Genomic DNA, 26,474 nt, shown 5'->3' with positions numbered 1-26,474 from the left:
GGGCGGCATGCCATGGGGGGTGCTCTGCTGGTTGCCGGGAGGGCGGCAAGCGGCTTCGGTGGACCACCCGCAGGCGTGCCTGCGGAGGGTCCGCTGGTCCCGCAGCTCCGGTGGAGCATCTGCAGGCACGCCTGCGGGAGGTCCACCGGAGCCGCTGGACTGGCGAGCTGCAGAGCGCCCCCCGCGCCCTGCCACCGTGCTTGGGGCGGCCAAATGGCTAGAGCCGGCCCTGCAGGTGAGAGGCATCTCTCCCCAGCTGTGGCAGCTCCAGTGGGCTTGGGCCAGGCTGCGGGGAGGTGCTTATCTCCCCGGAAGCTCTGGGGGGGCTGGGCTGGGGGAGGGGTCCCTCTGCCCGCCTGCCTGCATGGCCGCGCAGCTTACAAGAAACATAGGTTTATTATTTATAGGTTGCAAGCCCCTGACACCTGTTTGTGCTCCTCTTAGGGGCTGTCACCCCGCCAGGCCGGGTTAGCCTGTTCCCGTCCCCTGGCTGCCACGCCGTGCACATTTGCAGCCTGCCATTACAAGAAGTTGTGTTTCTAGAAGTGACTTTCCGACGGGGTTCATGGAATTCTCTGCAAACACCCATTAATCCTCCCTGGGGCAGGGGGAGTCGCCATCAGCCTGCACTTACAAATGAAGACACCTCTGCGCACCCAGGGGAAATGACCTGCTCAGTCTCACAGCATAATGGTGGGGAAGCCAGGAATAGAACCCAGGAGTCCTAGTCCCCTGCTCGAACCACTAGCAGACAGACACTCTCTCCTGGCACTGAGCGCTCCATTTCCCCTGCTCCTCTCCCTCCTGCCGAGGTTCTGGATGCTCCCAGGCGCCAGACTGCACAGCACTGCCTGGAAATGGCAGGCAAGGGAAGGCAGCTAATAGCCTGTAAATGTCGGGGGCGAGGGGGATGAAATAAAACATTCACTGCTCCTCCATTTGGGATCACGGCCAGGTTCAGAAACCATCTCTGGCCACACGGTGCGGGAGATGGGCCACGTGCGGAGACACTGCATGAGCTGAGAAGCTGGATCGGCTCATGAGCCCACAGGGGATGCAAGAAATGGTCTTCTTGGCTTTTTGCCCTCTGGGCTCGGCTGGAGGGAACTTCCCTTAGCTCACACATCCCCTGACCTCTGCTCAGCAGCCTGTGGCCGGCACCCCCAGGGTCACTGTACTGCCCTGCAGCAGGCCACGCCGCCTCTGGGGCCAAGCTGCTAGCCTGGCTGAAGTGTTGGGCCCCCTGCCCCCTGTGCTCCATCAGCCCTAGCTGGACCTTCAGCTCAAAGCCCAGGCCTCTAGCACAGGAGCGAAAGGAATTGCTCCATTAGCTAGCGCCTGCCCTAGTGTGTCGGGCACCAGGCTGGGCTACAGGAGACCTAACTGTGCTGGGTGACCTTGGGCTAGTCACTTCCTTTCCCACTCTTTTTCTTGTCTGTTTGAATCGTAAGCTCTTTGAGGCAGGGACTGTCTCTCTGTGGGTTTGTATCGCGCCCAGCACAACGGGAACCCAATCTCTACTGGTGCCTCCAAGTACGTCTGTAATTATACGGGAGCTGGGAGCTTAACATTTTCCATGAGAAGAGATTCCTGCAATCTTCACCTGGGATGCTCTCATGGCTGTGCTGTTTGCAGCAAACCTTTGAAACCAAGGAGGGAGAAAGCCTGGGGGTCTGAAAAGTGCCTTTTCTTTCTCTCCTGAAATTCTGCTCTGGGTTGGCTGAGATACATCCTTTTGAAATCATCACCCCCCTTCCAGCATTTGCATTTTCAGCGCAATGTTGGCAGGAGCTCCCCCAAGTTGAGGGAGGGAAAGAGCGAGAAAAAGGGATGCTCGATTACCTCCTGAGCTAGCCAATGGCCCCAGCAACCCATCCCCAAGGTAACAGCTATTTCCTGTTGGTAGCTTGAGCAGTGCTGAAGGTTCGGGTTCAAATCCTGCTGCTGTATGATGTGGGGGTTGCATGTAACCCCATTTGCTTTTACATTTGTCTTTTTTACAAGAAAACCTACAGGATTAAATACAAAAATATTTAACTAAAAGAATGTTCTTTAAATGGCAGAGTCAAGCGCTCAAAAGTCAGGAATTGCCAGGACTTAGGGTGCCCCTTACCCTAGCCCTTAGGTATCTCTCTGCCCCCTGCTAGTCTAACACATTCAGCCTTTCAGCACCCCTGGGAGACGGTACTTCCCAAGCAGCACCACCTTACAGGTGAGGAACAGAGAGACAGGGACTTGCTCAAGGTTCCCCCAGCAAAGCAGGGACCGGAACGCCCATCTCCTGAGCGCCAGGTTAGCATCATAACCACTGGACCAGCCGTGTGCTGCAATCCTTCTGTTTTGCACCGGATCCTCCCCCGTTCAGGGCACTGGAGTGACAGCGCTCAGGGGAGGAGTGAATGAGACTCTTTTTACAGTTCAGGGCAATGCACCCATATTCCCCCTCATGGGCCAGCCATGGCACCCACTGTAAAATCCCAGCTCCTCAGCCACCAGAGACCCGACTGGGGTATTTCCAGACTGTCTAGCTCCCTGCCTACATGGCTGGGCTGCCCAAGCCGGCTGCTTTTACTTGTCTCCTCAGAGACACTAAATGGTGGAGTTGCCCCAGTAAAACTACCACTCAGCCTTTCTAAGCAAGCCCATTTATTCTTAAGGTAAGAGATTACAGAGAAAACAGATTAAAAACTATAAAAGAACCTGCACACGTGCTAATAAGCTCACCAGGATCACCCCACCCACAGGCTTGGCAGGAGTCAGTCCTTCAGACCCCACCAAGGGGGTTTTCTGGGGTTACAAGTTCATAACAGCCCCAGCTCAGAACAAGCACCCATCAGTCTTGTGGGGCCTCGTAGGCCAAAGTGCTTCCAGCCTGTCCAAGGAAGGATTGGGGCCCCCTAGGACAGAAGGTCCTGTCCGTTTGCTGGATCAGGAAGACGGCCATTTATCCAACAGTCCTTTCTGTGCCGGCTGGTCTCTGGCAGGACCAGCATTAGACTCAATGAAGTCCAGGGGTGGAGACTAAGGAGCGGGCCCCCAACCCGCTAAAGCCTGAGCTGCCTGGTGTCACCGCTTGCCCCCTGGATGTTTGGGAACTCTGCTGTAGTGTGATTTATTTCCTTTTAGAGATGAAATGACTGTCATACCCACATTACATTTACCCCAGTGACTCTGTAGACATGGTGTAACTTAGCTTCATGGGGCCCCCTGTGGCAAGGGGCCCCGGCCAGCTGCCCTGCTTGCTACCCCCTAACGCCAGCCCTGGTCTCTGGAGAATCCAGTCTGACCCAGTAGATGCGAGTGTCTCTCCAGGGTGTGACACTTCTCCTGAGTGACTGGGCCTATCCCTCCCCCCCCAACACACACACACACACACACACACACACACACACACACACACACAGAGTTCCTAGAGGGCTGCGGTACCCCTCCCCCATGAAATGACCTACAATCCCCAGCCCACAATGACACAGACACGTAAGTCAAGGAGGTTTGTCCAGGAAAGCTCTTTGCAGGATCCCTGCCTCACCAGCTGGAGAAGTTGGGAGGTGGGTGGAGGACAAGGCAGGGCCTGCAGGCAGAGACAGGATAATGGTTTGGTTAAGGCAGGTGGTGCCGGGCAAGTCACTTAAGCCACAGGGCCAGCAGGTGGACACTAAGTGTGGTGCTTCATTTGAGACACCGTCTGTGGTGCCCCTGGAGCCTGGCTACCCACCCTGGAAATGCCTCTTGTGCCAGCAACCTGCCTCACTGGCTGTTTGTTTCCTTCCCCCTTTTCCTGGAGACCTTCAGGGGGCGAAGGAAAGTTTGCCCATGGGAAGCGAAGGTGAAAATGAGCGACAGTCCCAGGCCACCCTATGCCGGGAGCTGACAATTCCCGGAGCAGAAGCAGGGGCCTCGCTCTCGGACCTAGGCTGCAATTCCCAGCAAATTCTTGCTGCTTGTGATCAACTGGAGCCCTGGAATTAGCTCCTCCTGCCCAGGCCTGGTGCCCTGAACCCAGGGAGCAGCACCCTAACCCAGCACTCCCAACGGGGGGCTGCGATTGTTTGGTCTCAGCTCCCTGAACAGGGGTCTGGTGGGCGCTCACTGAGCTGCTGAAAGTGTCCTCCCAGGCCCAGCCCTGGGCGGAACCAGGCCAGGCTCCTCGCCGGGACTCGAGGCTGAGCGGCTGCATCCCGATTCGCCGTCGCTCCTCGGTTAAACGAGCTCATCCTCGGCTGGAAGCTGTGGGCTTTGGGACCCTGAAGCCCCCTCCCTCCCGGTCCTCCGCTGCTCTCCTCCGAGAGCCCCTTCCAGCAGGTGCCTGGGCCCAGCCTCCCCCGGCCATGGCCCCTGCCTCCGGGGCCAGGGCAGAGCCGGGCGCTCCGCTGCCGCCCCCCCGCTCTCCCTAGTCTCCTTGGGCCGCAAAGGGGGGATCAGGGGCGGGGGGGCAGCCCAAAGGCAGAGACACCCGAAGTTACAAATAGCCGCGATATAAAAACACCAGCCCCGGCTGCAGCTTCGCTTCCTGCACCGCGGAACCGCAGCCGCTGCAGCAGCTGCTGCTCCCTGACTTCCTCCCCCAGCCCGGCCCAGCCTGCTGCAGTCGCCGAGGGACGCGCCGCGCCGAGCTGAGCCGAGCCGAGCCGAGCCGAGCCGAGCCGGGCTAGCGCTGCCCGGGCCGAGGGGACGCCGCAGGTTCGCCCCTCGGAGCCGCGTGGAGATGGAGCCCCGCGGGGGAGCAGCCGCGCCGGGCGCCCGGTGCTGATTGCGGGGGGACGCTGGGCGTGCGGAGAGTTCCTGGGACAGCCCCCCTTGGGTGCAGGCGGGGGGCTCTGAGCTGGCCCCGCTCCCGCCCGGCCCCTCGCACTTGGGGAGGAAAGTTTCCTCCTTTCGGACCCTTCCTCTTCTCCAATCTGGATCTGGGAGCCTGGAAGCAGCTTTCCGGGCTGGGCAGGAGCAGCAGGATGGGCAACGCGGCCGGCAGCATGGACCAGGCTCCGGCGAAGGAGACGAAGACCCAGTCGCCAGCGACAGCTCTGCCCGCCAAGCAGCCCGCGCCCCCGAAGCAGCCCATGCCCAGCGCCGGGGAGCTGGAGGAAAGATTCACCCATGTGCTGGTAAGTCACCGCGCCCCCAGGACCGCCCGCCCCCCTCCATTCCCAGCAGCCCCAGTGGGTCTCTGGGGGAGCAATGTGCAGTGACAGCATCTGTTATTTAACTGCCAGAGGTTGTCTGGGGCTGCAGCGCACTCAGGGGGGCCTGTAACCTTTCCCCTCTGGCTGGCCTGTGAGACAACTTTCTGGAATTGCCCATTGGAGCAGGGAGGGGCTCAAGGCGGCAGGCCCCAGAGTGTCCAAGTCACCAGTGGGGCCAGCACATGGGACTGGCTGGCCAGGCCCTCATTTCTGTCCAAGCTGTGCCCAGCGAGAAGGTCACCAAGACCTGCTCCCTCTTGGAAGCTGGTGGGTGATGCTTCTTGGCCTCTGCCCCTTGGGGAGGAAATATCTGACCTCCTGGAGAAGTTGTGTGTGAGAGAGCAAGAGAAAACCCGGCTGATAAGGAGGCATCTCTGAGGGGACCCCACTGAATGCCCACCCAGCCACGTGCCCGCCCTGAGCTATGTCGGCACTGTAACTTTTCACTCCTGTGTTCTTGCAACATGACCGTTATCTCGGCTGCCTGGCTAGCTGGGCCTGTGCCTGCAAACGGAAGCAGATCTCTCTCTGCTTTCAAAAAAGAGAGACTGGATGGTTCACAATGTCAGTTTAAAATGGACGGGCGTTGGCCAGGGGAACCCCCGGGCAGGAGCAGTGAGGTTCGGACACGTCATTTCCCTCATCTTTTGATTTGTAATTTGATTCAGTACTTTGACCTTTGGGATTGTTGGGAGACAGACCTGGGGGGAAGGGGTTAAATTCTAACCCAGAGATCTAGTGCTTGGCCCGCTCCTGGCACCGCCTAGAATTGAGATGTTTTGGAAACTGTCGTTTGCCAGATTGCATCATTGGTCCAGCTAATGCGCGATCCTGCCTTTGGCAGCAGCCAGTTCCTGATAGTCCAGTGAAAGTGTGTGGGGGTGTAATGCACTCAGCCCTCTGTGCAGTGCACACCAGGGAAGGTGAACCGTTCCTTCCCAACCTCTGCAGCTGTCAGTTTGTGTCCTTCAGTTGTATGGCTGTGCGTCTTTGGTATTTGGGGTCCATCCTTGTTTTAAATCTAGGCTCGGATTTGACTCTCTGCCCTCCTGCAGCAAGGAATTCCACAAGTTGTTTATATGCTGCTTCAATTTGTTGTTCAATTGAGTGGCTTCACCCCCCCCCCCCCCCGCATCCAGTTATGGGACAGGCACAAACAGAAGGGAACAATCCAGCTTTCACAGTCACTAGAGCTCTTTGAAATCTTCAACACCTCAGTCAAACCCTCTCTAATGCTACTGGTTTCCGTGCTAAACAATATTTGATTTTGAAATTCCTTGTTTTAGAGAAACCCCCCCCACACCCTTCCCCGGCCTTTCTCAGCCTCTGCTCTAGCTCAGCAGAAGGTGATGAATCCTGGGCACAGAGCTGCAGGTTGGGATCCACTCCTGGCTTAAGTGAAGAGGCCATAATTACACTATAGCATGAATTGCATTTTGCCCCCTTTATCCCATTCGGGGAGCCTATTTGTTTGTTTTTACCTGCTGCTCCTGATTCCTTCCCTGCCTCACTCTGGGGACTAATCCTACCTCGGCTCTCAGGGGCTCTCCCAAGATCAGCGTCCATCAGTTTGCTGCGGCACGTGGCCCTTGATCAAATTATAACAAGATTTGGGGTAACGTTTTCAGAAGTGCATAAGGGAGGCTAAGCTCCTGAGTCTAGGTCCCTTTTGGAAATGGGATTTCATAAGAACATAAGTATGTTCATACTGGGTCAGACCAAAGGTCCATCCAGCCCAGTATCCTGTCCTCTGACAGTGGCCAATGGCAGGTGCCCCAAAGGGAATGAACGGACAGGTTATCATCAAGTGATCCATTCCCTGTCACCCAATCTCAGCTTCTGGCTAACAGCCATTGATGGACGTGTCCTCCATGAATTTATCTAGCTTCCTTTTGACCCCTGTTATAGTATTGGCCTTCACAACACCCTCTGGCAAGGAGTTCCACAGGTTGACAGTGTGTTGCCTGAAAAAATACTTTCTTGTGTTTGTTTTAAACCTGCTGCTTATTAATTTCATTTGGTGACCCCTAGTTCTTGTGTTATGAGGAGGAGTAAATAACACTTCCTTATTTACTTTCTCTATACCACTCATGATTTTATAGACCTCTTTCATGTATCCCTCTCCTCCCCCCTTACTCACCTTTTTTCCAAGCTCCTCAGACACTTGGTCTTGTCTGTACAGTTGCTGGGATTAAGGTGTTTTATAAACATGTTAAAGTGGTGGTGCTTATACTATGTAATCCCTGCACAGCACCTACTGCCGACACTCTGGTGACAGGTACTTTAAACATTCCCCTAAACTGGCCCTTTCACCTCCTGTCATTCTGCCAAGTCCTTCAGTATGTTCACGGCCACTTGGCATTTCTCTCAATCTCCTCCATCATGGGGTTGGTTTTTTTTTTTTTAAAGGATGCTGGTCTTGTGGTGAGGTCAGGGGGCTGGGAATGAGGTAAACTGGGCTCTATTCCTGCATCTGCCACTGGCTTGCTGTGTGGCCCTGGGCAAGTCCTTTTCCCTTCCTGAGCCCCGGTTTTCCTATCTGTAGCATGGGATAAGCTTCCTCCCAGCAGGGCTGTGCGACTTCATTCAGCGATTGTTGTACAGTGCTTTGAGCTCTGGGCAAAGACTAGCCCCACTAGCCCAAACCTGGCAGGGTCTTGTTTTGATCTGACTTCTAAAGAAGCCATGTCTGTGCACCTCCCAGCGGCTGGGGGAGGGGTTAGCCACGCAGTTCAGTGGAACCAGTAAACGTAGGCAGCTGGAGTTTACTGCTCTCTGTAAGCCTGGAAACAGCCACTTCCTTGCTGCCCCTGGCAAGAGAAGGGGACTCGGCTCTCAGGTCCTGCAGCTTTCGCTGTAAAAATACAAAGTTCCCGGGTGTTACAGGCACACAGCAAAGATTCCACACAAGGCCCTGGCGCCACCCAGGCAGTGCCGCATGGGATGTTCTTAGGATTGAGCCCAGTGCAGTTGACAAGACTCTGGTCAGTTTTCACTAACGCTGTTCAGCACTGAGCAGTCCTTAAACTGACAAGGATCATATTGGTTTCACTCTGCTGCTGGCTGGGAAAGCTCAGGTCAAGGCTTCTCAAGACTTTGCTGTCTCTTACACCAATTGCAGGAGGGGGTGGCACTGAAATGCCTGCCTTGCCTGGAACACAGGCTCTAACATCAGCAGTGTCCACCGACCCTTTCATCCCTGTATCTGCTACATGTGCCTAGATACATGGGTTCTATGCTGTCGTGTAGGTGGGTGGGTGGTGGAGGAGGCTGGGGGGAGGAGGTTGGCCTGGGTTCGTTGTTCAAACTTTGCCTTCCATTGCAGGGGTGGTTGAATTTCTGTGGTTCTGTGTTTCTAGGTTATATAGCACTTGGGGTGAGGCAGGGGCTTTATGAGGATAGGATGATTTACATCTACAGTGTGCTCCCAGGCTGAGCATGGTCTGCTGGTTACAGCCGGGGACTGGGAGTCAGTATTTCTGGGTTCTTTTACTCCCTGGCTGGGCAGCCATGGGCAAGTCTGCCTCTGTTTCCCCATACGGAAGGTGGGGACATTGTCAGGCTGACTGAATGCAGGTGAAGCGGTTTAAGACCCTGGGCTGAAAGGCGACGAGAAGAGCAAAGTAGCATTATTAGAACAGCACGTCTTAGTCCCATCCCACCTCCAGGACCCTGAGCCTTGCTCTGCAAGAGGGAGTTCGCAGCAGAGTGCCTGCCTGCAGTAACATGGGAACTCTGTCTCTTGTGAAACATTGCTGATGTCCCAATCTCTCTTCCTCCTTCCCATGGACTCCCCCATGCCAGTTACTATCACTGAGCATGGTCCGAGCATAGAGGTGGTTTTTGCTAGGCATGCGGGAATTGGGGCCTGGTCTAAATCTGCTTGTGAACTTTCACAGCCCTCTCTAAAAACTTCTCTGTATTGGCGAGTTGGTGGGTAAAACATAACCCTCAGCATTGCAGAGGCCTGCATGCTGGTTAGATCCAAGTTTATTCACAAGAGTGCAGTGCATTGCACTGTGGGTACAATTCATGTGCATACCATCCTATGGCTCTCCCACAGCTCCTGAGAGCTGTAGTTGCATCAGCAAAGCGAAAATGTTGGGGCTTGGCTGGGCTCTGCTTTGCAGGCAGCTGGGATGGCACTGCAGCCCTATGCAAGTTTCCATGGACTAGAACTAGCCAGGTCTTTGGTTGGACAGAGGGAGATTTTGCGGGGTGGGTCAAGCCTGTGGCTGTTTCAGCCTAATGCATTAGCCTTTCACCCCCAGAGACTTGGACTGCAACCGGGTTGAGATTACCAGCAGATGAGTTTCTGAATCCTTCTCGTGCTGTTGGACATCACTGAGAACAAAGCTCTGCCATCCCTGTCTATCCTGGGCATCCTTTGTGGTGTTAAGTCCCTTACTGGGGACTGCCCCTTGGCAGTCACCCTGTGAGCTGTGCAGCAGGAGTTGTCATTTCTCAGAGGGCTACAGGTCGAACGGTAGGGACCTGCCAAAAAGCAAAGCTCTGGCCCTCCAGGGCAGGGGATGAGCAATCGCCTGTCCTCACAGAACAGTTGCATCACAGACACCCAGCAAGGGATGAGGTCCCAGTCACACAATGCGGCATGAATGGAAACCTGTGCTCAGGAGAAGCCAGGCCTGGCAAGGACGGGGGTCCTGCCGGAGATGGCTGAGGGGCAGGCTGAACTGTGGTGGGGGGCTGAGGACTAGGGTAGCAGAGGATGAGACTGTAAGGCAGGAAGGAGGTACTTTAGCAGAGCTGGGGATGGGATAGCAGGAGGCTGCAGGTTGGGATTGATGGGCACTGGCAGAGCTGTGGGATGGGGAGAGCTCAGGGCTGGGATTACAGGGGGATTCCTGGCTCCAGTCAGTGCTTTTTATCTTTGATTATTAAAGCCTTTTCTACATGGGGAGTCCTGCTGGAATCGCTCTAGCAGAATACTTGTACCTCTAGAACTCCTGTGTGAACGGAATCAAGCTGGTCTAATCTGGAATAAAATCTCTTTTGGAGAAGTGTCCACACAGCGTTACTCTGCTGTAGCATTACCCATCAGTTCTCCACATGGACATGCCCTCGGTCCAGATTTGGGAGGGATTCCCACTGGTGCAGCTTTTCCAGTGGCAGTTTGCTAGAATTCCCCAGTGCCCATGAGCGTGCAAGCCCAGATGCTTTTCCACTGGCCCCGAGAGAGGCGGGGAGAGGGTCAGGAATAGATGGAGCTGGGAATTGAGGCCAAAGCTGGAGGGAGGTGAATGTGAGCAGGGACTGCAGGCAGGCCCATCCAAAAATAGCTGAATGAATTTTCAGCTGGGCTGATGAGGCCACATGACCCCTCCCTCGCAACAGCTCCATTCAGAATTCGGTTGTGTGGCTTGTGCACAGGCCAGGAAGACCAGGGTGGGGTGCGGCTCAAAAGATGGGAGCTGGTGGGGGCGTCACCAGCTTGGATAATAACTGTGAGATCTGCAGTTCCAGGGCAGGAAGGGTGAAACTCCCCAGGTGCAGGTTGTACAAACTCCATTTCTTCACCCATGCAGATTTTTTTTTTCTCTTTCTCAGATCTAAAAGCGACCAGCAGAATTTGGGTGGGGTCATGAGGTAGGGAAGAGACTCAGGCTTGTCTAAAGCCTCAGGGAATTCCAAAACCATTTAACAGGGAAGGCAACAACCAGCTCTGCGAGCTCACGAGGCTGCCTGCAGCAGGCCTGTGCAGTGTCCGTGAACAGCGGGTTTGCTTCGGTGGATCAGAGCACATCCATCTAGGCCAGTCTCTCTGGCTTCTGCTGCACTGGAGCAAGACTAGATGATCTCCTGAGGTCCCTTCCAACACTAATAATCTATGATACTCTAAGACCACTTTTGTATCACGTCTGCTCTCCCACTGCCTGCCATGCTGGAGCAGCCCTGGCCCCCACTGGAGCTTATCATTGGTCCACCTCACCTGGCCTCCTATGTCCACAACACTGGTCCAACCAGTGGGCCAGTTGGGCTCAGGTTCTCAAGAGTCCAGGGCGAGGTTTCCAAGTGCTCAGCACCCACATCTGGGGCCAGATTCTCCACAGAGCTCCGAGCCCACTGTGCTCTGCTCTTCTGAAAAACTGGCTCTTATTCTGGTACGTGAAATGGGAGCTGAGCACTTTGGAAAATCTGGCCTGAGGGGAGCTCTCTGGAAGACTCTGGCCACAGTCTAACTAAAAAATTAGCACATTACAAAATCGATGCAGCACATGTTGAACCGATTAAAAGCTGGCAACCGATAGCTCTCAAAAAGGAATTGTTAATGGGGAATCGTCATCCAGCAAGAGGGTTTCCAGTGGGCACTGACAGGGATCTGTGCTTGGCCCATTGCTATTCACTGTCTGTATGGATGATCTGGAACAAACTGTAACCATTGCTGGTAAAGTCTGCAGCTGAGAATGCTGAGGGAGTGGTAAGCAATGGTGGGGACAGGTCACTTGTACAGAGTGATCTGGATGGCCTCACGCACATGTGTCTTAATGCAGGTAGGTGGAAGATCAGACCCCCAGAAACAAAGAACGTAGGTCACACTCTCAAGACAGGGCAAAAAGTCCTTCTCCCAGGGTGGCTTATTCTTTCAGGGTTCAGCATAAGCCGTGTCTCCACTAGGACAAGCCTTTCCAGGTGCAGGCCAGGCCTAAGGGAGCGAATGCTGCAGTGTGTGGCATTGGGGAGACTGTTCCTGGCTGCTGTGTCCAGGGCTGGTGTCCGCCCTACAAAAGGGACATTGACAAATTGCTGAGAAGAGACCTGCAGCCCGGCTTTAGGGAGAGACACCAAAGACACTCAGTGTGTTTAGTTATGGTTAAGAAGTGACATAATCATGGTCTACAAGTCCCTAGGTGTAGAGAAGATTTCTGATAGCAGAGGGCTCTTTACTCTAGCAGACAGAAGCATAACGAGATCCAGCAGCAGGGAGCTAAAACTAGAGAAAATCCGATTAGAAATAAGGCAGAATTTGTTAATATTGGCAGTAAATAACCGTTAGAACAACTGATGGAAGATTCTGTGGCCTGGAGCCTTTACATCATTGGGTGTGTCTTTCTCACAGACCCGCTCTGGCTCAACCAGACCTTGTGGGCTGGTGCAGAAATCCCTGGGTGAGGTTCTCTGGCCTGTGTTACATGGGAGGCCAGACTCGGTGAGCGTAACGATCCCTTCTGGCATCACACGCAATGGTTCTCTTCTCCGGCCCAGGCAGTGGCCCATTCCTGCCATTCTTGTATAAGGCTCCTCTGCAGCTGAGCAGTTTGACCCACGCTGGGGCTGAGCTCTGTGGACTCCCCGTCCTACCAAGCCCACAAGTTATCGAACAGGTTAAAACTACCTGCTCCTCTGTACAGTCCTGCTCTGGAGTGGGTTGGGGTGGAAAGAGCTCCTGCTGCTTGGCAGCCTTTCCCTGACCATACTCCCCAGCACCCGGACTGGCTGTGAATCTGCCTGGCAATGTCACTGTCCCTGCCTCCTCCAGCCTCCCTGTCCCGTATAGCCGTGCGATGCCATGCCCTGATCTGTGGGCCGCATGCGCTCTCTGCCGGCTGCCTGGGCGGGCTCTCCATGGCCTGTGACGCAGCGACAGAGAGCGAGGACCTGGAGCCGCTGGGGATGTGGGGGGTGAGTGGGAGGGTGTTGGAGAGGCTGGGACGCGAGGGTGGCTGAGCAACCAAATTTACTCCATGTGCAGGGGGAAGCTGCTGCTTGCTCTTAAAATAGAGCTGGGAGCAGCAGGCGGCTGCTCAGTCACAGCAATATGTTAGGCAGCCTCAAGTGCCTTAGCAACTCCTTGCCTGTCAGCAAACGAAGCATGGGTGACGGGTTCTGGCATCAGGAGTCCAGGAGGGCCGAGGAGACCCCATAGCTGGTGCTGCGTGTGGGAGGGGGGAATGTTCCAAGCCTGGGGACCTGCTCGCTTCCAGCCCCTGGAGTCTCACCTTGTAGGGGATGGAGACCTGATCCAAGGAGCAGAGTCAGGGGCCTTGGCTTTTGGAAGCCTACGCTGGTCAGCCCGGCCTGGGACAGGGGCTGCCTGGCTCTGCGTGACGTTATCACGAAGTGGGGGCAGCTCTGATCTGAACAACTATTGAGTTGGAGCACCTGGCACTGCACTGAGGAGCTGGTCCTGAGGCCAGGTGAAGCACCACCAGAGACCCTGGGCGGGAGGCAGGCGGGGCTCTGCTGCCGGGTGAGGCTGGTATCAACCCTGAGCCAATAGCACTGCTTCCCTGGGGCAAGGCGACCGGCCCTGCTCCTGAGACGGGGTCAGTGGGGCACAGAGGCTGCTCAGCTGAGGCCTGGCTTTCCTTGCGGCCCAGCCCTGTGGGGTGCTGTGGGCCCCCAACCCAGCATAGTGCCATGAGAGCATGTGGGCCTCAGGAGTGGCTTGGCCAGTTGTGGGGGAGGCGGATGCACTTTATTCTTTCTTGGGGGGAAATGTGCTGACCAAATTCCAAGTTTGGGTGGGGAACTGGAGTCTGTTTCTGCTTCCCCCATTCTCCTGGGCAGGTCTGGGTATCCTGTCCCTCCCCCAGCAGGGCTCCGTCACAGTAGCACTGGAGACCCCCAGTGAGATCAGGGCCCGTTGTGCTGGCCACTGCAGACAGCCACAGCCGAGGTGTGGACCCTCAGGCCCAGCGAGGGTAGGGACTTGCCCAAGGTCACCCAGCAGCTCAGTGTCCCAAGTCTGGAATAGAACCTAGGTCTTCCAATGCCCAATCCAGGGCCCTACCCACTAGGCCGTGGTGCCATCATAGCTTGCAGGGGAGGGAAGATCTGGCTCTTGTACCTGCCATGTATTCTGAGTGGTCTGGTCTAGGTGGGCTCCAGCAGTCTGTGTCTCTACCATGGCAGCCCCCATGCTGGGGAGTGCAGCAATCGCTCTCCAGTGGCTTGTCTCCATGGGGCCATTGTAAGTACATCTGTTGGGTGGGCCTGGGTGCAGGATCCCTGAGAGCAGAGGCCCAGCAGGGTGGGGTGAACAGAACGGGTTCCTGCCTGATCCTGGAGGGGGTCGAGAGACAACTGGAGCAGTGGCAAACCTGGTGCCTTCAGCCTACTTCAGGGAGGAGTGGGAGCCATTGGGGAGCCATTGCTCCAGCTATACTGTACTACCCTGGGGGCCAGTACAGTATAGCTGGAGCAATGGCTCCCCAATGGCTCCCACTCCTCCCTGAAGTAGGCTGAAGGCACCAGGTTTGCCACTGCTCCAGTTGTCTCTCGACCCCCTCCAGGATCAGGCAGGAACCCGTTCTGTTCACCCCACCCTGCTGGGCCTCCTGAGGTCTGTTCCTCTCTGCCAGTCCTCTGTGTGACCGTGGGCCAGTCACTGCCCCTCTCCGGGCCTGGCTCTCCCCTCTGTGCCACGGGGACAATCTTCCTCCATATGGGTGGGTGTGAGGGCTGATCACGGGCAGGGATTTGAGAGCTTCTGATGGTTCTGCTAGTAGTGAGGGGCAACACGCCGCTCCTGCCTTTCAGCCACAAGCTGGGCCGGTGCTTATTTCTGCACCAGATCTGGGTGTGGTTTGTGCATCTCTCCCTCAGTGTGAGACGTGTCTTTCCTGCTTGTGCTGTGACTGGCTCCAGCTGACCCGCTCCTTCCCCCGAACCTAGGGAGATGGACTCTGCAGGGCTGCCCTGCCCCTCACTTCCCAGGGCAGAGCCCCCTCCCATGGCATGTGTCAACCCCTGCACTGATCATCAGGCTCACCTCAGGACCAGCCCCTGAGTTTTTGTGGGTCTGCCCCATATGCTGGGGTGGAGTGATGCTATTCTAAAAGCTCGAGCTGGAGAAGCCTATTGGCACATGGAGCCACGCCCCCCCACCCCCTCCCAAGCAGGAGTGTCCCCTCTTGTAACCTGCTAGTTTTAAATGGCCGGAGCAATGGCGGCTCCACCAGACATAACCCTCAGCTCTCTTCACCTGTGGGACAATTCCTGGGGCTTCCCCTGCAGGATCTCTCCCCCAGCCCCAGTTCCTGCTGCCTCCCAGCGTGAGGCTCCAATCCCCGGAGCTCCTGGATGATGTTCCCTGGAACCACTTAGCAGCAGTGACCCTGATTCCTGATGCAGTGTCCAGCCCAGGAGACCTCTGGGTCTATACAGCGCCATGCACTCGTGGCTCAGCCTAAATTATCCCTTTTAACTTCCTCCCTCATCACTTCTACCTGCACCGTCCCTGACCCCTGACTGATCCCCCTGCCTCCCTGGTGGAATTCGCAGTCACTCAGCTCTGAGCAGTGGGTGCTGTTCAGAGCTGTCCCACGGCACATCCTCCCAATGCTCCCGCCAAGCCATCCTGCCCCACGCAGGGGTGTTAAGCAGCTGCCGTGCTCGGCCCTCAGCAGTGGCTGCGTTTCAGTGGTAGGGGATGTGCTCAGTTTGCAGGGAAAGGCATTGTATAAATGGAAATGCTTCAACAACTATTCCCCCCAGAGGCACCGTTAACTTCTGGCCCCAGAAAGAAGCCGTCGTGCCCTGGGTGGGGCATCAGGTCAGGGAGGGTTAATATGGCACAGATGGCAGAAGCCAGCAGCGATTAGTCTAGATGGATGAATAACCCCCAGTGATTAGCCAGTTAGGCCTGTCTCCTTGTTGGTCCCTGCGGTGCTGGGTGCAGAGTCTCCAGAGCGGGGCTGGTTCGTTTGGTTGTGGGTCAGTGTACCGAAGCCGTCAGTTTCTCAGGCAGGCGCAACCCTCAGCTCCCACTTCCCCAGCCCCGGGGGAAGGGAATGAAGGCAGCCAGCCACACAGGACACGCCTAGAGCTCAGCCGAGTCTGTCCAGGTGCCACAGGTCCAGCTCTGCTTCCTTCCCCTCTCGGCAGCTAGAACCATAATCCCCACCCGGGGCCAAGCAGGCCCAGGCCAGGGGCGCCTGCATTTCAAGGCCATAACCCTTTACTGCCCTTGGCCTTATGCCCCCGTTTCCTGGCACCGCACCTGTGGGGCTGATACGCAGCACTTGGGTTTCTGCCTCTGGAGCCTGGACTCCATTCCAGTCACCCCTGAAATAAGTGGGGGTCTTTCATCAGTGCCCAGTGCAGAGATGGCTGCATGCCAACAGCCCGGTGCGACTGGCTGCAGCTTCCCGAGAAGATGGCTCTGGGCTCTGAGAAGCTCAGGACTGCACTAGCAGGTGGAAGCCAGCGTAGTGGCGGCCGGCATTAGCCGTGTCTCGGTGCTGCGGGCACCGGGCCGGCCGGGAGGGTTTATGGAACCCAGTCACCAGCCTCCATCAGCTAAACACTTCAGCTCTGATAGTTAGCCAGGTGCTTTCCCTCCTCGCTGGGCAGCCCCCACATGGGTAACAAGGGCCTCAGCCCAGCCCTGGTTGGGTGTGGGTGCGAGTCCTTTCTTCCCCTCTAATAATCCGCCTGGCACCATGGCAGCAGCACGGTCCCTGCCAGGTGCCTCCTTGGTGGCACCTTGGCACGATATCAGGAGGGTTGGCCCCTCGGGGAAGGGAGCGAAGAGCCCCCCACTTCCCCTCGATTGGTGGACCAGAGGCTCATCTTCATCCCTCCTGCTCTGCGAGGGGCCTGGAGCCCAGGCGGTTGTATCTGCTGAACAATCCACTCCCTTCCTTTGAGGAGGAGCCGAACCTGGGGCCATCAATAGTGCAGGCAGCTGCTGCGCTGCCTGGTGTCCGGCTTGGCCATTGCAGCAGCAGGAAGAGCCCAGCAGCAGGTGGAGGGTGAGTGCAGAGTCCTCTGGGGAAGGAGGCCCCTGGACCAGAGCTGCCCTAGTTTGGCTGTGCGGTCCCTATGCACAGGGCCCATACGGCTGGATACTGACCAGCCCCAGTGGCACAGGCAGAATCAGGAGGGTGGAGGAGCTAATGGGCATGTTACCAGGCCCAGTTTGTAAACAACCCAGGGGAGCGCGCGCGCGTGTGTGTGTGTGCGCGCGCGCACGAGGGGCACAGGAGCAGGTGCCGAATCGTGTGGGGCTTGTTGAACCTGCCCAGCAGGGGGGCATGGGCCAGGGCTAGGAAGGCCCCTTTGCGTAACTCGGTGGCGTGCTGGCGGCTGGAGCCCAATAGGACTCTCAGACTCCAGTGTCTCCAAAGGGCAGCACGAGAGACTGAGGGTGGGAACCCACCAGTCCCATAAGCATCCCCAGAGTGGGGGGATCTGGAGACTCCCCCCATGAGAAGTCTACACTGGGGCTGCTCCTGTCGCTGGCCTCTCCATCAGCATGAGATGGACTCTGGACACAGTCCCCTCCACTCCCACGACTCCCTCCCACGACTAGCTCCTGGCACCCTAGGGTGCTCCTGCATTCTACCCTCTGCCCACCCCAAGGCAGGCTGAGGCCCCAGCCCTGGGAGCTCCCCCACTCCCCAACATGCCAGGAGTGCACGTGTCTCTCAGCAGGAAACCACAGGGAGGGGCCCAGCATTTTCTCGCTCTGCTTTTCATGCCACAACCCACTGAAGCCACCTGTGATGGTAGCCAGAGGTGCAGCAGGGCGGCTGCTTCCTGCCCCTCGGTGCCTGGCCGGCCTTGGGACTGGGAAGAGGGAGGGAGGGGGATCCCCCACAGCCCCTGCCTAGCTGCTCCCAGACAGGTCGTGGGTGCTGCTGCCAGGCCAGGCTCTGCTGGCGGGAGGTGGTGACAGGAAACAGCCCATGTCATTGTGGAGAAAAGCCTGGGCAGTGTGATGCTCCTCAGGCAGTGTGGCTGCCTCTGGGGAAGGGCTGGTGTTGAGCTGTGGCTGTGTCTGCCCCCAGTGTGCCTGCTATGTGTCCGCCCATGGGCAGCTTCCGTGTGATGGGCCTCTGGGTGTGGCCTGGCCGTGTGCCTGTCTCTGCATGTCCCCATGGGTGTGTTCCTGTCTCTGGGTGTGCCTGGGGAGTGCCCCGGGCATGCCTCTGTCTCTGGGTGTCTCCCCAGGGCATGTGCCTGTCTCTGGGTGTCCCTGTGGGTGTGTTCCCAGGTCATGTGCCTGTCTCTGCGTGCCCTTGGGGTGTGCCACAGGCAAGTCTCTGTCTCTGGGTGACCCTGGGGTGTTCCCAGGGCATGTGCCTGTCTCTGGCTGTCCCTGTGGGTAATAATAATAATTGGAGCTATACCTATCTCCTAGAACTGGAACGGACCTCTAAAGGTTATGGAGTCCAGCCCCCTGCCTTCACTAGCAGGCCTAAGTACTAGTTTTTGCCCCAGATCCCTAAGTGGCCCCCTCAAGGATTGAACTCACAACCCTGGGTTTAGCAGGCTAATGCTCAAATCACTGAGCTATCCCTCCCCCACGCTGGGTGTGTTCCTAGTGCACGTGCCTGGCTCTGGGTGTCCCTGGGGGGTGCCCAGGGCATGTGCCTGGCTCTGGGTGTCCCTGGGGTGTGCCCCGGGCATGAGCCTGGCTCTGGGTGTCCCTGTGGATGTGCCCCGGGCATGCGCCTGGCTCTGTGTGTCCCTGGGGTATGCCCTGGGCATGCGCCTGGCTCTGTGTGTCCCTGGGGTGTGCCCCGGGCATGAGCCTGGCTCTGGGTGTCCCTGGGGGGTGCCCAGGGCATGAGCCTGGCTCTGGGTGTCCCTGGGGGGTGCCCAGGGCATGAGCCTGGCTCTGGGTGTCCCTGGGGGGTGCCCAGGGCATGTGCCTGGCTCTGGGTGTCCCTGGGGTGTGCCCCGGGCATGCGCCTGGCTCTGAGTGTCCCTGGGGTGTGCCCAGGGCATGAGCCTGGCTCTGGGTGTCCCTGGGGTGTGCCCAGGGCATGCGCCTGGCTCTGGGTGTCCCTGGGGTGTGCCCCGGGCATGCGCCTGGCTCTGGGTGTCCCTGGGGTGTGCCCAGGGCATGCGCCTGGCTCTGAGTGTCCCTGGGGTGTGCCCAGGGCATGCGCCTGGCTCTGGGTGTCCCCGTGGGTGTGTCCCAGGCATGCGCCTGGCTCTGGGTGTCCCTGGGGTGTGCCCAGGGCATGTGCCTGGCTCTGGGTGTCCCTGGGGTGTGCCCAGGGCATGCGCCTGGCTCTGGGTGTCCCCGTGGGTGTGTCCCGGGCATGCGCCTGGCTCTGGGTGTCCCTGGGGTGTGCCCTGGGCATGCGCCTGGCTCTGGGTGTCCCTGGGGTGTGCCCTGGGCATGCGCCTGGCTCTGGGTGTCCCTGGGGTGTGCCCAGGGCATGCGCCTGGCTCTGGGTGTCCCCGTGGGTGTGTCCCAGGCATGTGCCTGGCTCTGGGTGTCCCCGTGGGTGTGTCCCAGGCATGCGCCTGGCTCTGGGTGTCCCCGTGGGTGCCCCTGGCTCTGGGTGTCCCTGTGGGTGTGTCCCGGGCATGCGCCTGGCTCTGGGTGTCCCTGTGGGTGTGTCCCGGGCATGCGCCTGGCTCTGGGTGTCCCCGTGGGTGTGTCCCGGGCACGTGCCTGGCTCTGGGTGTCCCCGTGGGTGTGTCCCGGGCACGCGCCTGGCTCTGGGTGTCCCTGGGGTGTGCCCTGGGCATGCGGGCAGACCCTGGCTCATGTTATAGTTCATTTCACTCCAGCTCGTCTGTTCTCATTGCTGAGCAGTCACGTGGGATTAGCGCACTTGCCAGCTGGCTTGACTGGGCCAAGGCAGCCCCTGACTGCATCCCTTCTCCCCATCTCTCAATCTACCTGCAAGTTTTGTGCTGGCATGAGGGGCCTGGGTGACATCCCCGGAGCCTCATCGCCATCCCGCCACCAGCGTGGGGCAGACAGTGCAGTCTGGTGACTGTGGCAGCGCCTTAGGACTCAGAGACTTGGTTTCGGCTCCCGGCTCCCAGCTCCGTCCTGACCTGCTGGGTGACCGTGGCTGAATCCCTTCCTCCTCTGCACCTCAGTTTCCCCTCCTAGCCCTTGTCTGTTCAGGCTAGGGTGACCAGACAGCAAGTGTGAAAAATTGGGACGGAGTAGGGGGATAATAGGAGCCTATATAAGAAAAAGACCCAATAATCGGAACTGTCCCTATAAAATTGGGACCTCTGGTCCCCCTAGTTCAAGCTGTGAGCTGCTTGGGGCAGAGCCTGTCCCTCTGGGTGCCTTTGTACAGCAGCCCCCAGGCCTGGCTTGACACACCTGGGCTCGTGCTGCCACCCTGAAAATTGCTGTGTGGACGGTGCAGCTCAGGCTCCGAAGCCTGGGGCATGAGACTTGAGAGCCTGAGCTCCAGCCCAAGTCACGGCTTCCAGGCGCTGTCTGCCCAGCTGTTCTTAGCCCATCAGCCAGAGCCTGGCTCAGCCTGGGCTCAGAGGCCCGCTGTTGCGGACTCTTGCTGGCTGCGTAGCTGTACCCGTGTGTCTGTTCCACGCCTGGCACCATGGGGCCCTGATCTCGATGGGGCCTCTGGGTGCTGCTGGCATACAAATGGCAGCATGTCCAAGGCTGCCCTTCCGGCTCCCACCCTGCCCTGCCTTCCCTCTGGAACAGTCTCTCTGGGCTGGGTCAGTGACTTTTGCCCTTGGTCAGGCAGGGCCCCCTCTGGCACAACCCAATTGGAGAGGGTCCTCTGGTCCAGCTCAGCTAAACGCGCCAGCCCACGTCTTCAGCCACCCCCGTGGTGCCCCAGTTCCTGAGGTTTCAAAACGTGTCCAAACCACTCTCTGTAGGACACACAGCGCCCTGCTGCTGCTATGGTAGGCAGCGTGCTCTGATGGGCAATGCCCTGCAATGGGCATCAGGACTCCTGGGTTCCCAGCTCTGCCACTCACCGTGTGACCTGGGGCAAGTCATGGCCTCTCTCTGGGCCTTGGTTTCCTCATCTGTGAAATGGGCTAATGATGCTCGTGACCAGAGATCAGTGGATGAGAGTGCTAGAACAGTGCAGAGTATTCTGATCCTTAACAGGAAAGCTTATTTATACGAGGTCATGGGTGTCTGGCACAGGGCAGAGAGAGGTAAGATGGCAGCTCCCTGCCTGATGCAGTGAGGTGTGTGTGTTGGGGTGGGGCTGCCGGGGAAGCCTGAGCTGAGATTGGAACCCAGCTCTGATCACAAATGGCCCCTCCCTCCTGACCAGAGCTGAATTGCCTGTCATTATCTGCAGCCCATGCGGCAGCTGAGGGAACACAGCCAGGAAGGAGCCCACTGGCTTAGGTCGGTGTCCCCAGGTGCTCTGTGGGACGTCAGGTGACTGCATGCCAATCAGATCAGCACAGAGCACCTCGGGCGCTGGAGCCTGGATTTGGGGCAGAGTTCCTGGGGGTGAGATCTGGGGCTTTGGTGGCACAGCCCACTGCAGGGCCCCTGCCACTCCACCACCACCCAGTGGCCCTGCCTGTCTCAGGAATGGCAGCAGAGTTCAGAGTTAAGATCATTGGGGAAGTCTGTGCTTTTTGGAGATGTTGTTTCAGGCTCTCTGCAGACTCAGGCAGTCACATTCAGGTCACATTTTTCAAGCTTTTTCTTTACACCTGCAAAGGCTGGGAATGTAATGTTTTCAAATGACAGCTGAGATCCTGGAGCCTAGCCATGGGCCCATAAGCCCCATGACTTAGTCCAGTCCTGGCTGCAAACTGTATTGAGCACACGTATGGGAAAGAGATGCAGTAGGAGCTGCTGGCTCTCACTCCTCTGCTCAAGCCATTATACCAGCATCTCCCTGCTGAGTCACCAATGTGACCAGGAAAAGTGGTGCACAATGGCCCATTTGTGGATCGGTCTAGCTGGGAATTGCAGTGGCGAACTGGCATCAAGAAGTACTTTTTCACACAACATACAACTAACCTGTGGAACTCATTGCCAGGGGATGTTGTAAAGGCCAAAATTATAACTGGGTTTAAAAAAGAACTAGACAAGTTCCTGGAGGATCAGTCCATCGATGGGTATTAGCCAGGATGGGCAGGGATGCAACCCCATGCTCTGGATGACTCTAAACCTCCAGATGCTGGGAGTGGAAGACAGGGGTGGATCACTCCAGAATTGCCCTGTTCTGTACGGTCCCCCTTGAAGCTCTGGCGCTGGCTGCTGTCAGGGACAGGATACTTGGCTAGATGGACCATTGGTCTGACCCCGTGTGGCAACTCTTACGCTCTTATATTTGTATTGCAGTGGTGCTCAGAGCACGCAGCTGAGCTAAGGGTCCTACTGTGTTCACTGGTAACAGAGGGACCATGTGGCATAAAGACTCCAGGGAGACCTGAGAGTCTGGACCCCTAGGCTGGGGGAAGCCACAAAGGCTTGTGTCCTGGAGCTATTGAATGTCCAGACGGCGCGTATAAACACATTAATTAGCAGGCAGTTCACTGGAGTTTAAAAACTCCTATGGAGGCAATTGTCTCCATTGCATCTCCTTGTTTGTGATAATAATACGGACCTACATTTATAGAGCCCCTCTTATCCCAACCCACGGTGCCAGCTGTAGAGAGGAATTGCTTCACCCAGCACTGAAATGCAGCCACCTCTGGGGTGCAATTGGCAGTTGCTTAATAGCGCACAATAATGCAACACATTAGTCTAGGACAGGAAGTGAAGAAGGATTCTGTATGCAGCCGAAATTGCTGGGAAGAGCTAGGGGAGGCAGGAAGTGATCAACTAGACTGGAACTTGGCCCGGACACCAGGGTTAACTTGACCTTCTTGCAGGGTGCGATACCATGGGATTTTTAGTGATCACAAATGGTCAGAAACACAAATGCTATGTCCCATCCAGCTGCACCAGCCCCACCTGAGGGACACCCTTCTGAGTACTGACTGGGGCGGAGCCAGGGGCAGCTCTAGGTATTTTGCCACCCAGAGCACGGCAGGGAGGCTGCCCTTGGCAGCTTGCCTGCGGGAGGTCCGCCGAAGCTATGGGACCAGCGGACCCTCCGCAGGCATGCTGCTGAAGGCAACCTGCCTGGGGCGGCAGGCACACGCTTGGCATACTGGTGTCTGGAGCCACCCCGGGGCGAAGCCCACACAGCTGTTGAGATCTGGTGAGGCGGCTGGCAGGATTCAGTCTGATCACTGTCCTCTGCCTGAGGAAGCTTTCCCTCCTTCTCAGCTCCCCTGGCCCTGTTGCCACTCCACATGCCTGGGCAGGGACAGCCAGAGCATGGTGCTGGGGCTGAGTGCTGCCCTCTGGTCTCAGGGGAGGATCATAATGGTGTGCTGGCATGGGCACAGCTAGGGGCATGCAGATGTGCTGACTGCTCCCTGCAGGATGGAAACTCCAGACCAGGAGGAATCCAGGACCTCAGGAGGTTCTAGTCCAACCCCCTGCTCAAAGCAGGGCCAATCCCCAGACAGATTTTTGCCACAGATCCCTAAATGGCCCCCTCGAGGATTGAACTCACACGCCTGGGTTTCACAGGCTGATGCTCAAACCACTGAGCTATCCCTCCTTGCACCGTGCTGAGGAGGCTCCTGAGGTGATGGGCTGGGGAATGTCAGGACAAGGCATCCTGTGGCAATGCCAGTGCAGCTTCTCGTTTGCTGAGGGCTTTAAGTCCCTCCGTATCCCAGGCAGCCGAGTCTGGGCCAGAGGCCAGTGAGGAGCTGGGAGCTGTGGGAGCACAGACGGTTGCTTTCCCTAGGGCGAGCCAAGTGGGTGGGCAGGTGCCAGTTTATTAACCATGGCGCTTTGGAACCTATATGAAGCTCAGCTCAGCCTTAATGGAGCCCCCAGATGTACTGGAAATGGGAGAGGAGGCCACAAGGGGGGCTCCCTGAATGGTTGGGAGTTAGGGATCCTAGCCCCAGCAGAGTGGGGGGGGAGGGGCTGGGCACTAAGCCAAGGCAGGAATTAGGACAATCAGGAAGATGGCTCTCTTGGGACAGGAACCAAGTGCCTAGGTTCATAGCTGCCCCGTGTCCGTGAGGCCCTCACATTGATTTAAAGTCCTATTGACCTGCCTTCCCTGGTACTGGTGAAACGGCAGGGGTCTGCCCAGCTGCATTAGACACCGCTGGGTGGTGGCACCCAGCATCTCTCCGTGGTCAAGGATGTTAACAAGAGAGGGGTACGATCAGCGTGTGGCATTGCTGTCTCTCCGCTGGAGCGAAAGCCCCACCCCTGCCAGCCCCTCCCATGCCAGGCTCTCCCAGCCTGGGCTGTGGTGTGTAAATCTCACCCATCAGAGTATCTGCTTTACAGAGAGGGAGAGGAAGTGACTTGATGGAGACAGGAGTTCTGGCTCCCAGCCCAGTGCTTTAGCCCCAAGATCGTCCTGCCAGGGCTGGTCCATGCCGGGAAACGGCACAATGTCCATGAGCGACTGGGCCGTTAAACGCTGCGGGTAGGTGAGGGCGGTTGTGTATGATGCCCGGGGAAGCCGAAGGCAGCCCTGCCTACCCAGAGAGCTCTGTGCTGTTAGTTAACAGACCATCTGACAAGCTGCACTTGCCCTTGTGCCCACTGGTTCCTGGGCACCAGGTGGCACCGTGCCCCATAACCCACATCACCTCTGGCAGTGGGTGCCGTGGGAACCGGGCCCATTCCTTGGAGAACGCCCAGTGCCGGTGCAGCTTAGGCTCTCAGCCGGCTGCTCGCAATAGGAGCACGATCCTGCTCGATGCCCAGGCACTGAGCACCGGGGCTGTTGATTGTCTCAGTGAGGCTATTTCTGTTTCTAGCCTCGCAGCCTAATTTTAGCCTCCTGCTCAGCTCAGCTCGGCCCTGCATGGCTGCGGGAGGGAGGGAGGGAGGAGGGCCGCTGCCACATGCTCACTCCAGTGTTTCCAAAGCAAAGGGACCGAATGAGCCAGTGCAGATGGGAGTGAGCTGGATCCAGTGGGACCTGGCTAAACCCAGCTGTGCCTGGAGCAAGGCTCTCCCCAGATCCTGGGATGCCTTTCTGCTGGGGGTTTCCCTGCTGCTGGAGAATCCCTGAGCCCTCTCCCGAGGTGGTTTCGTGTCCCTGGCAGAATCTCATCTCCTCTCAATCGCCTCTGACAGCCTCATTCATCCCAAATGCACCACAAAGGGCACTGAAGTGCAGTTAGCGGGTGGTGAGATTTCCGCTCCATGAGTGCATCTGGCTTGGCAGGTCTCCTCCTGGACGCTCGCCTCTCAAGTGAGCCGAGGCTCTTTTGCTTTATTCTCGAGCAGTTTTGGTTTTAAGCCCGAATCCCTTTGGAAGCATGTTTCCTCTCTTGTTTCTCATTATCTGTGCTCCTAGGATGTTCTGCCCATGTTGCCCTTGATGGCTTAAGCTAATTTGTGTGAAATGCCATGAGTGTGGGCTGCCCTCCACTTTTGGCACTGTGAGAAATCTACAGACACGTCACAGCTGTCACTGTCACCACTCAGAGTCATTGCATTGGTTGGGCTAGAACTCAGATCCTCCTGCTTGCAAAGCACAAGTCTTGAGTCTTTGGGCTAAAGGAGAATCCCTGTGAGCGGTGTAGGGTCTATGACCCTCAGTGAAGCCGTTCTCAGTCCATCCAGTGGAGGGCACTGGTTTGCATAAACACCTGCCAGCTCATCGCATGATGGAGGTGCAGCCCACGAGCACCATGTGTCATTGTTCCTGCCTTCAACGGGCAATGGAGCTTTTCCTCCCAGCTGACAGCTGCCCCTCCCTGGGGCCTTAGCTCCTGGCTCCTTGCTTTTTTAGGGGAAAAGTGATGATTTTCTTTAGAACCAGGAGAATAACCCACACCCTGCATTCAGTGTCTGTGGGGAACTGCTGGGCTTCATCTCTTGAGCAGGATCGGGCCCTTGTCCCCATTTAGTACCCCTCGGGGCTCCTTTCATGGCTGCAGCCCCATTGCTGCCCCTGAGTTCTGGCAGGCTGCCCGGGGAGCTCCAGAAATCCCAGGGCAGGCAGGTCTGTGTGCTCGGGCTCCATCTTGGAGGCCAGGGTAGTGCGTGGCCTGCTGGGAGCTGTAGGCTCAATGGGGCCTGTGCTGGAAGGGAGTAGGACTTTGGCCTGGTGGCTTCCTCACTGGGTCCCGGCACCAGCACTCAGTGAGCGAGCTGCGAATCGTGGAACTTCGTCAGGCCTGAGCCCTCCCCCAGCACAGCCGAGCATAAGGAGAAGTGAAGTCCCCTGTGCTACCCATTTGGAAAGGGGAAGTGACGTTGCGTCCTGTTGCTGCACACGCGACACCAGGGCAGCCTCTGGAGAAGCCAACCGTTTGTGCCCAGTTACCACACGAGAGGCCCAATCCCTAGGGTGACCAGACAGCAAATGTGAAAAATCGAGAGGGGAGTAGGGGGTAATAGGAGCCTATATAAGAAAAAGACCCCAAAATCGGGACTGTCCCTATAAAATCGGGACATCTGGTCACCCTACCGATCCCAGGACAGGCCGAGCTGCCCAGGGCCCTCGCTGGCTCCCCATCTCTCCAGATCGGGCCCAAACCGACTGCCGTGGGATGGGGAAGCAGGAAGGAGCTTGA

General features: G+C 57.4%; 1 protein-coding gene across 9 annotated transcripts in view; it reads left to right on the top strand.

The window, feature by feature from the left end:
* The first annotated feature begins 4,205 nt into the window (after positions 1-4,205).
* Positions 4,206-26,474, top strand: part of FMNL1 (formin like 1) — a 66,324-nt gene continuing 44,055 nt past the window's right edge. For 2 of the 9 annotated variants that reach the window (XM_050934896.1, XM_050934902.1), the window contains exon 1: positions 4,209-5,102. In XM_050934896.1, the coding sequence (XP_050790853.1) occupies positions 4,950-5,102 (153 nt within the window). In that variant the 5' untranslated portion in view covers positions 4,209-4,949. Of the gene's footprint in view, positions 5,103-26,474 lie in introns of all 9 variants that reach the window. The other 7 variants (XM_050934901.1, XM_050934899.1, XM_050934895.1 and 4 more) reach the window with 6 other exon arrangements.

The sequence above is a fragment of the Gopherus flavomarginatus genome, chromosome 25 (genome assembly GCF_025201925.1).
Source record: "Gopherus flavomarginatus isolate rGopFla2 chromosome 25, rGopFla2.mat.asm, whole genome shotgun sequence".
Classification (NCBI taxonomy): domain Eukaryota; kingdom Metazoa; phylum Chordata; order Testudines; family Testudinidae; genus Gopherus; species Gopherus flavomarginatus.
This window is presented reverse-complemented; position numbering and strand designations above follow the sequence as displayed.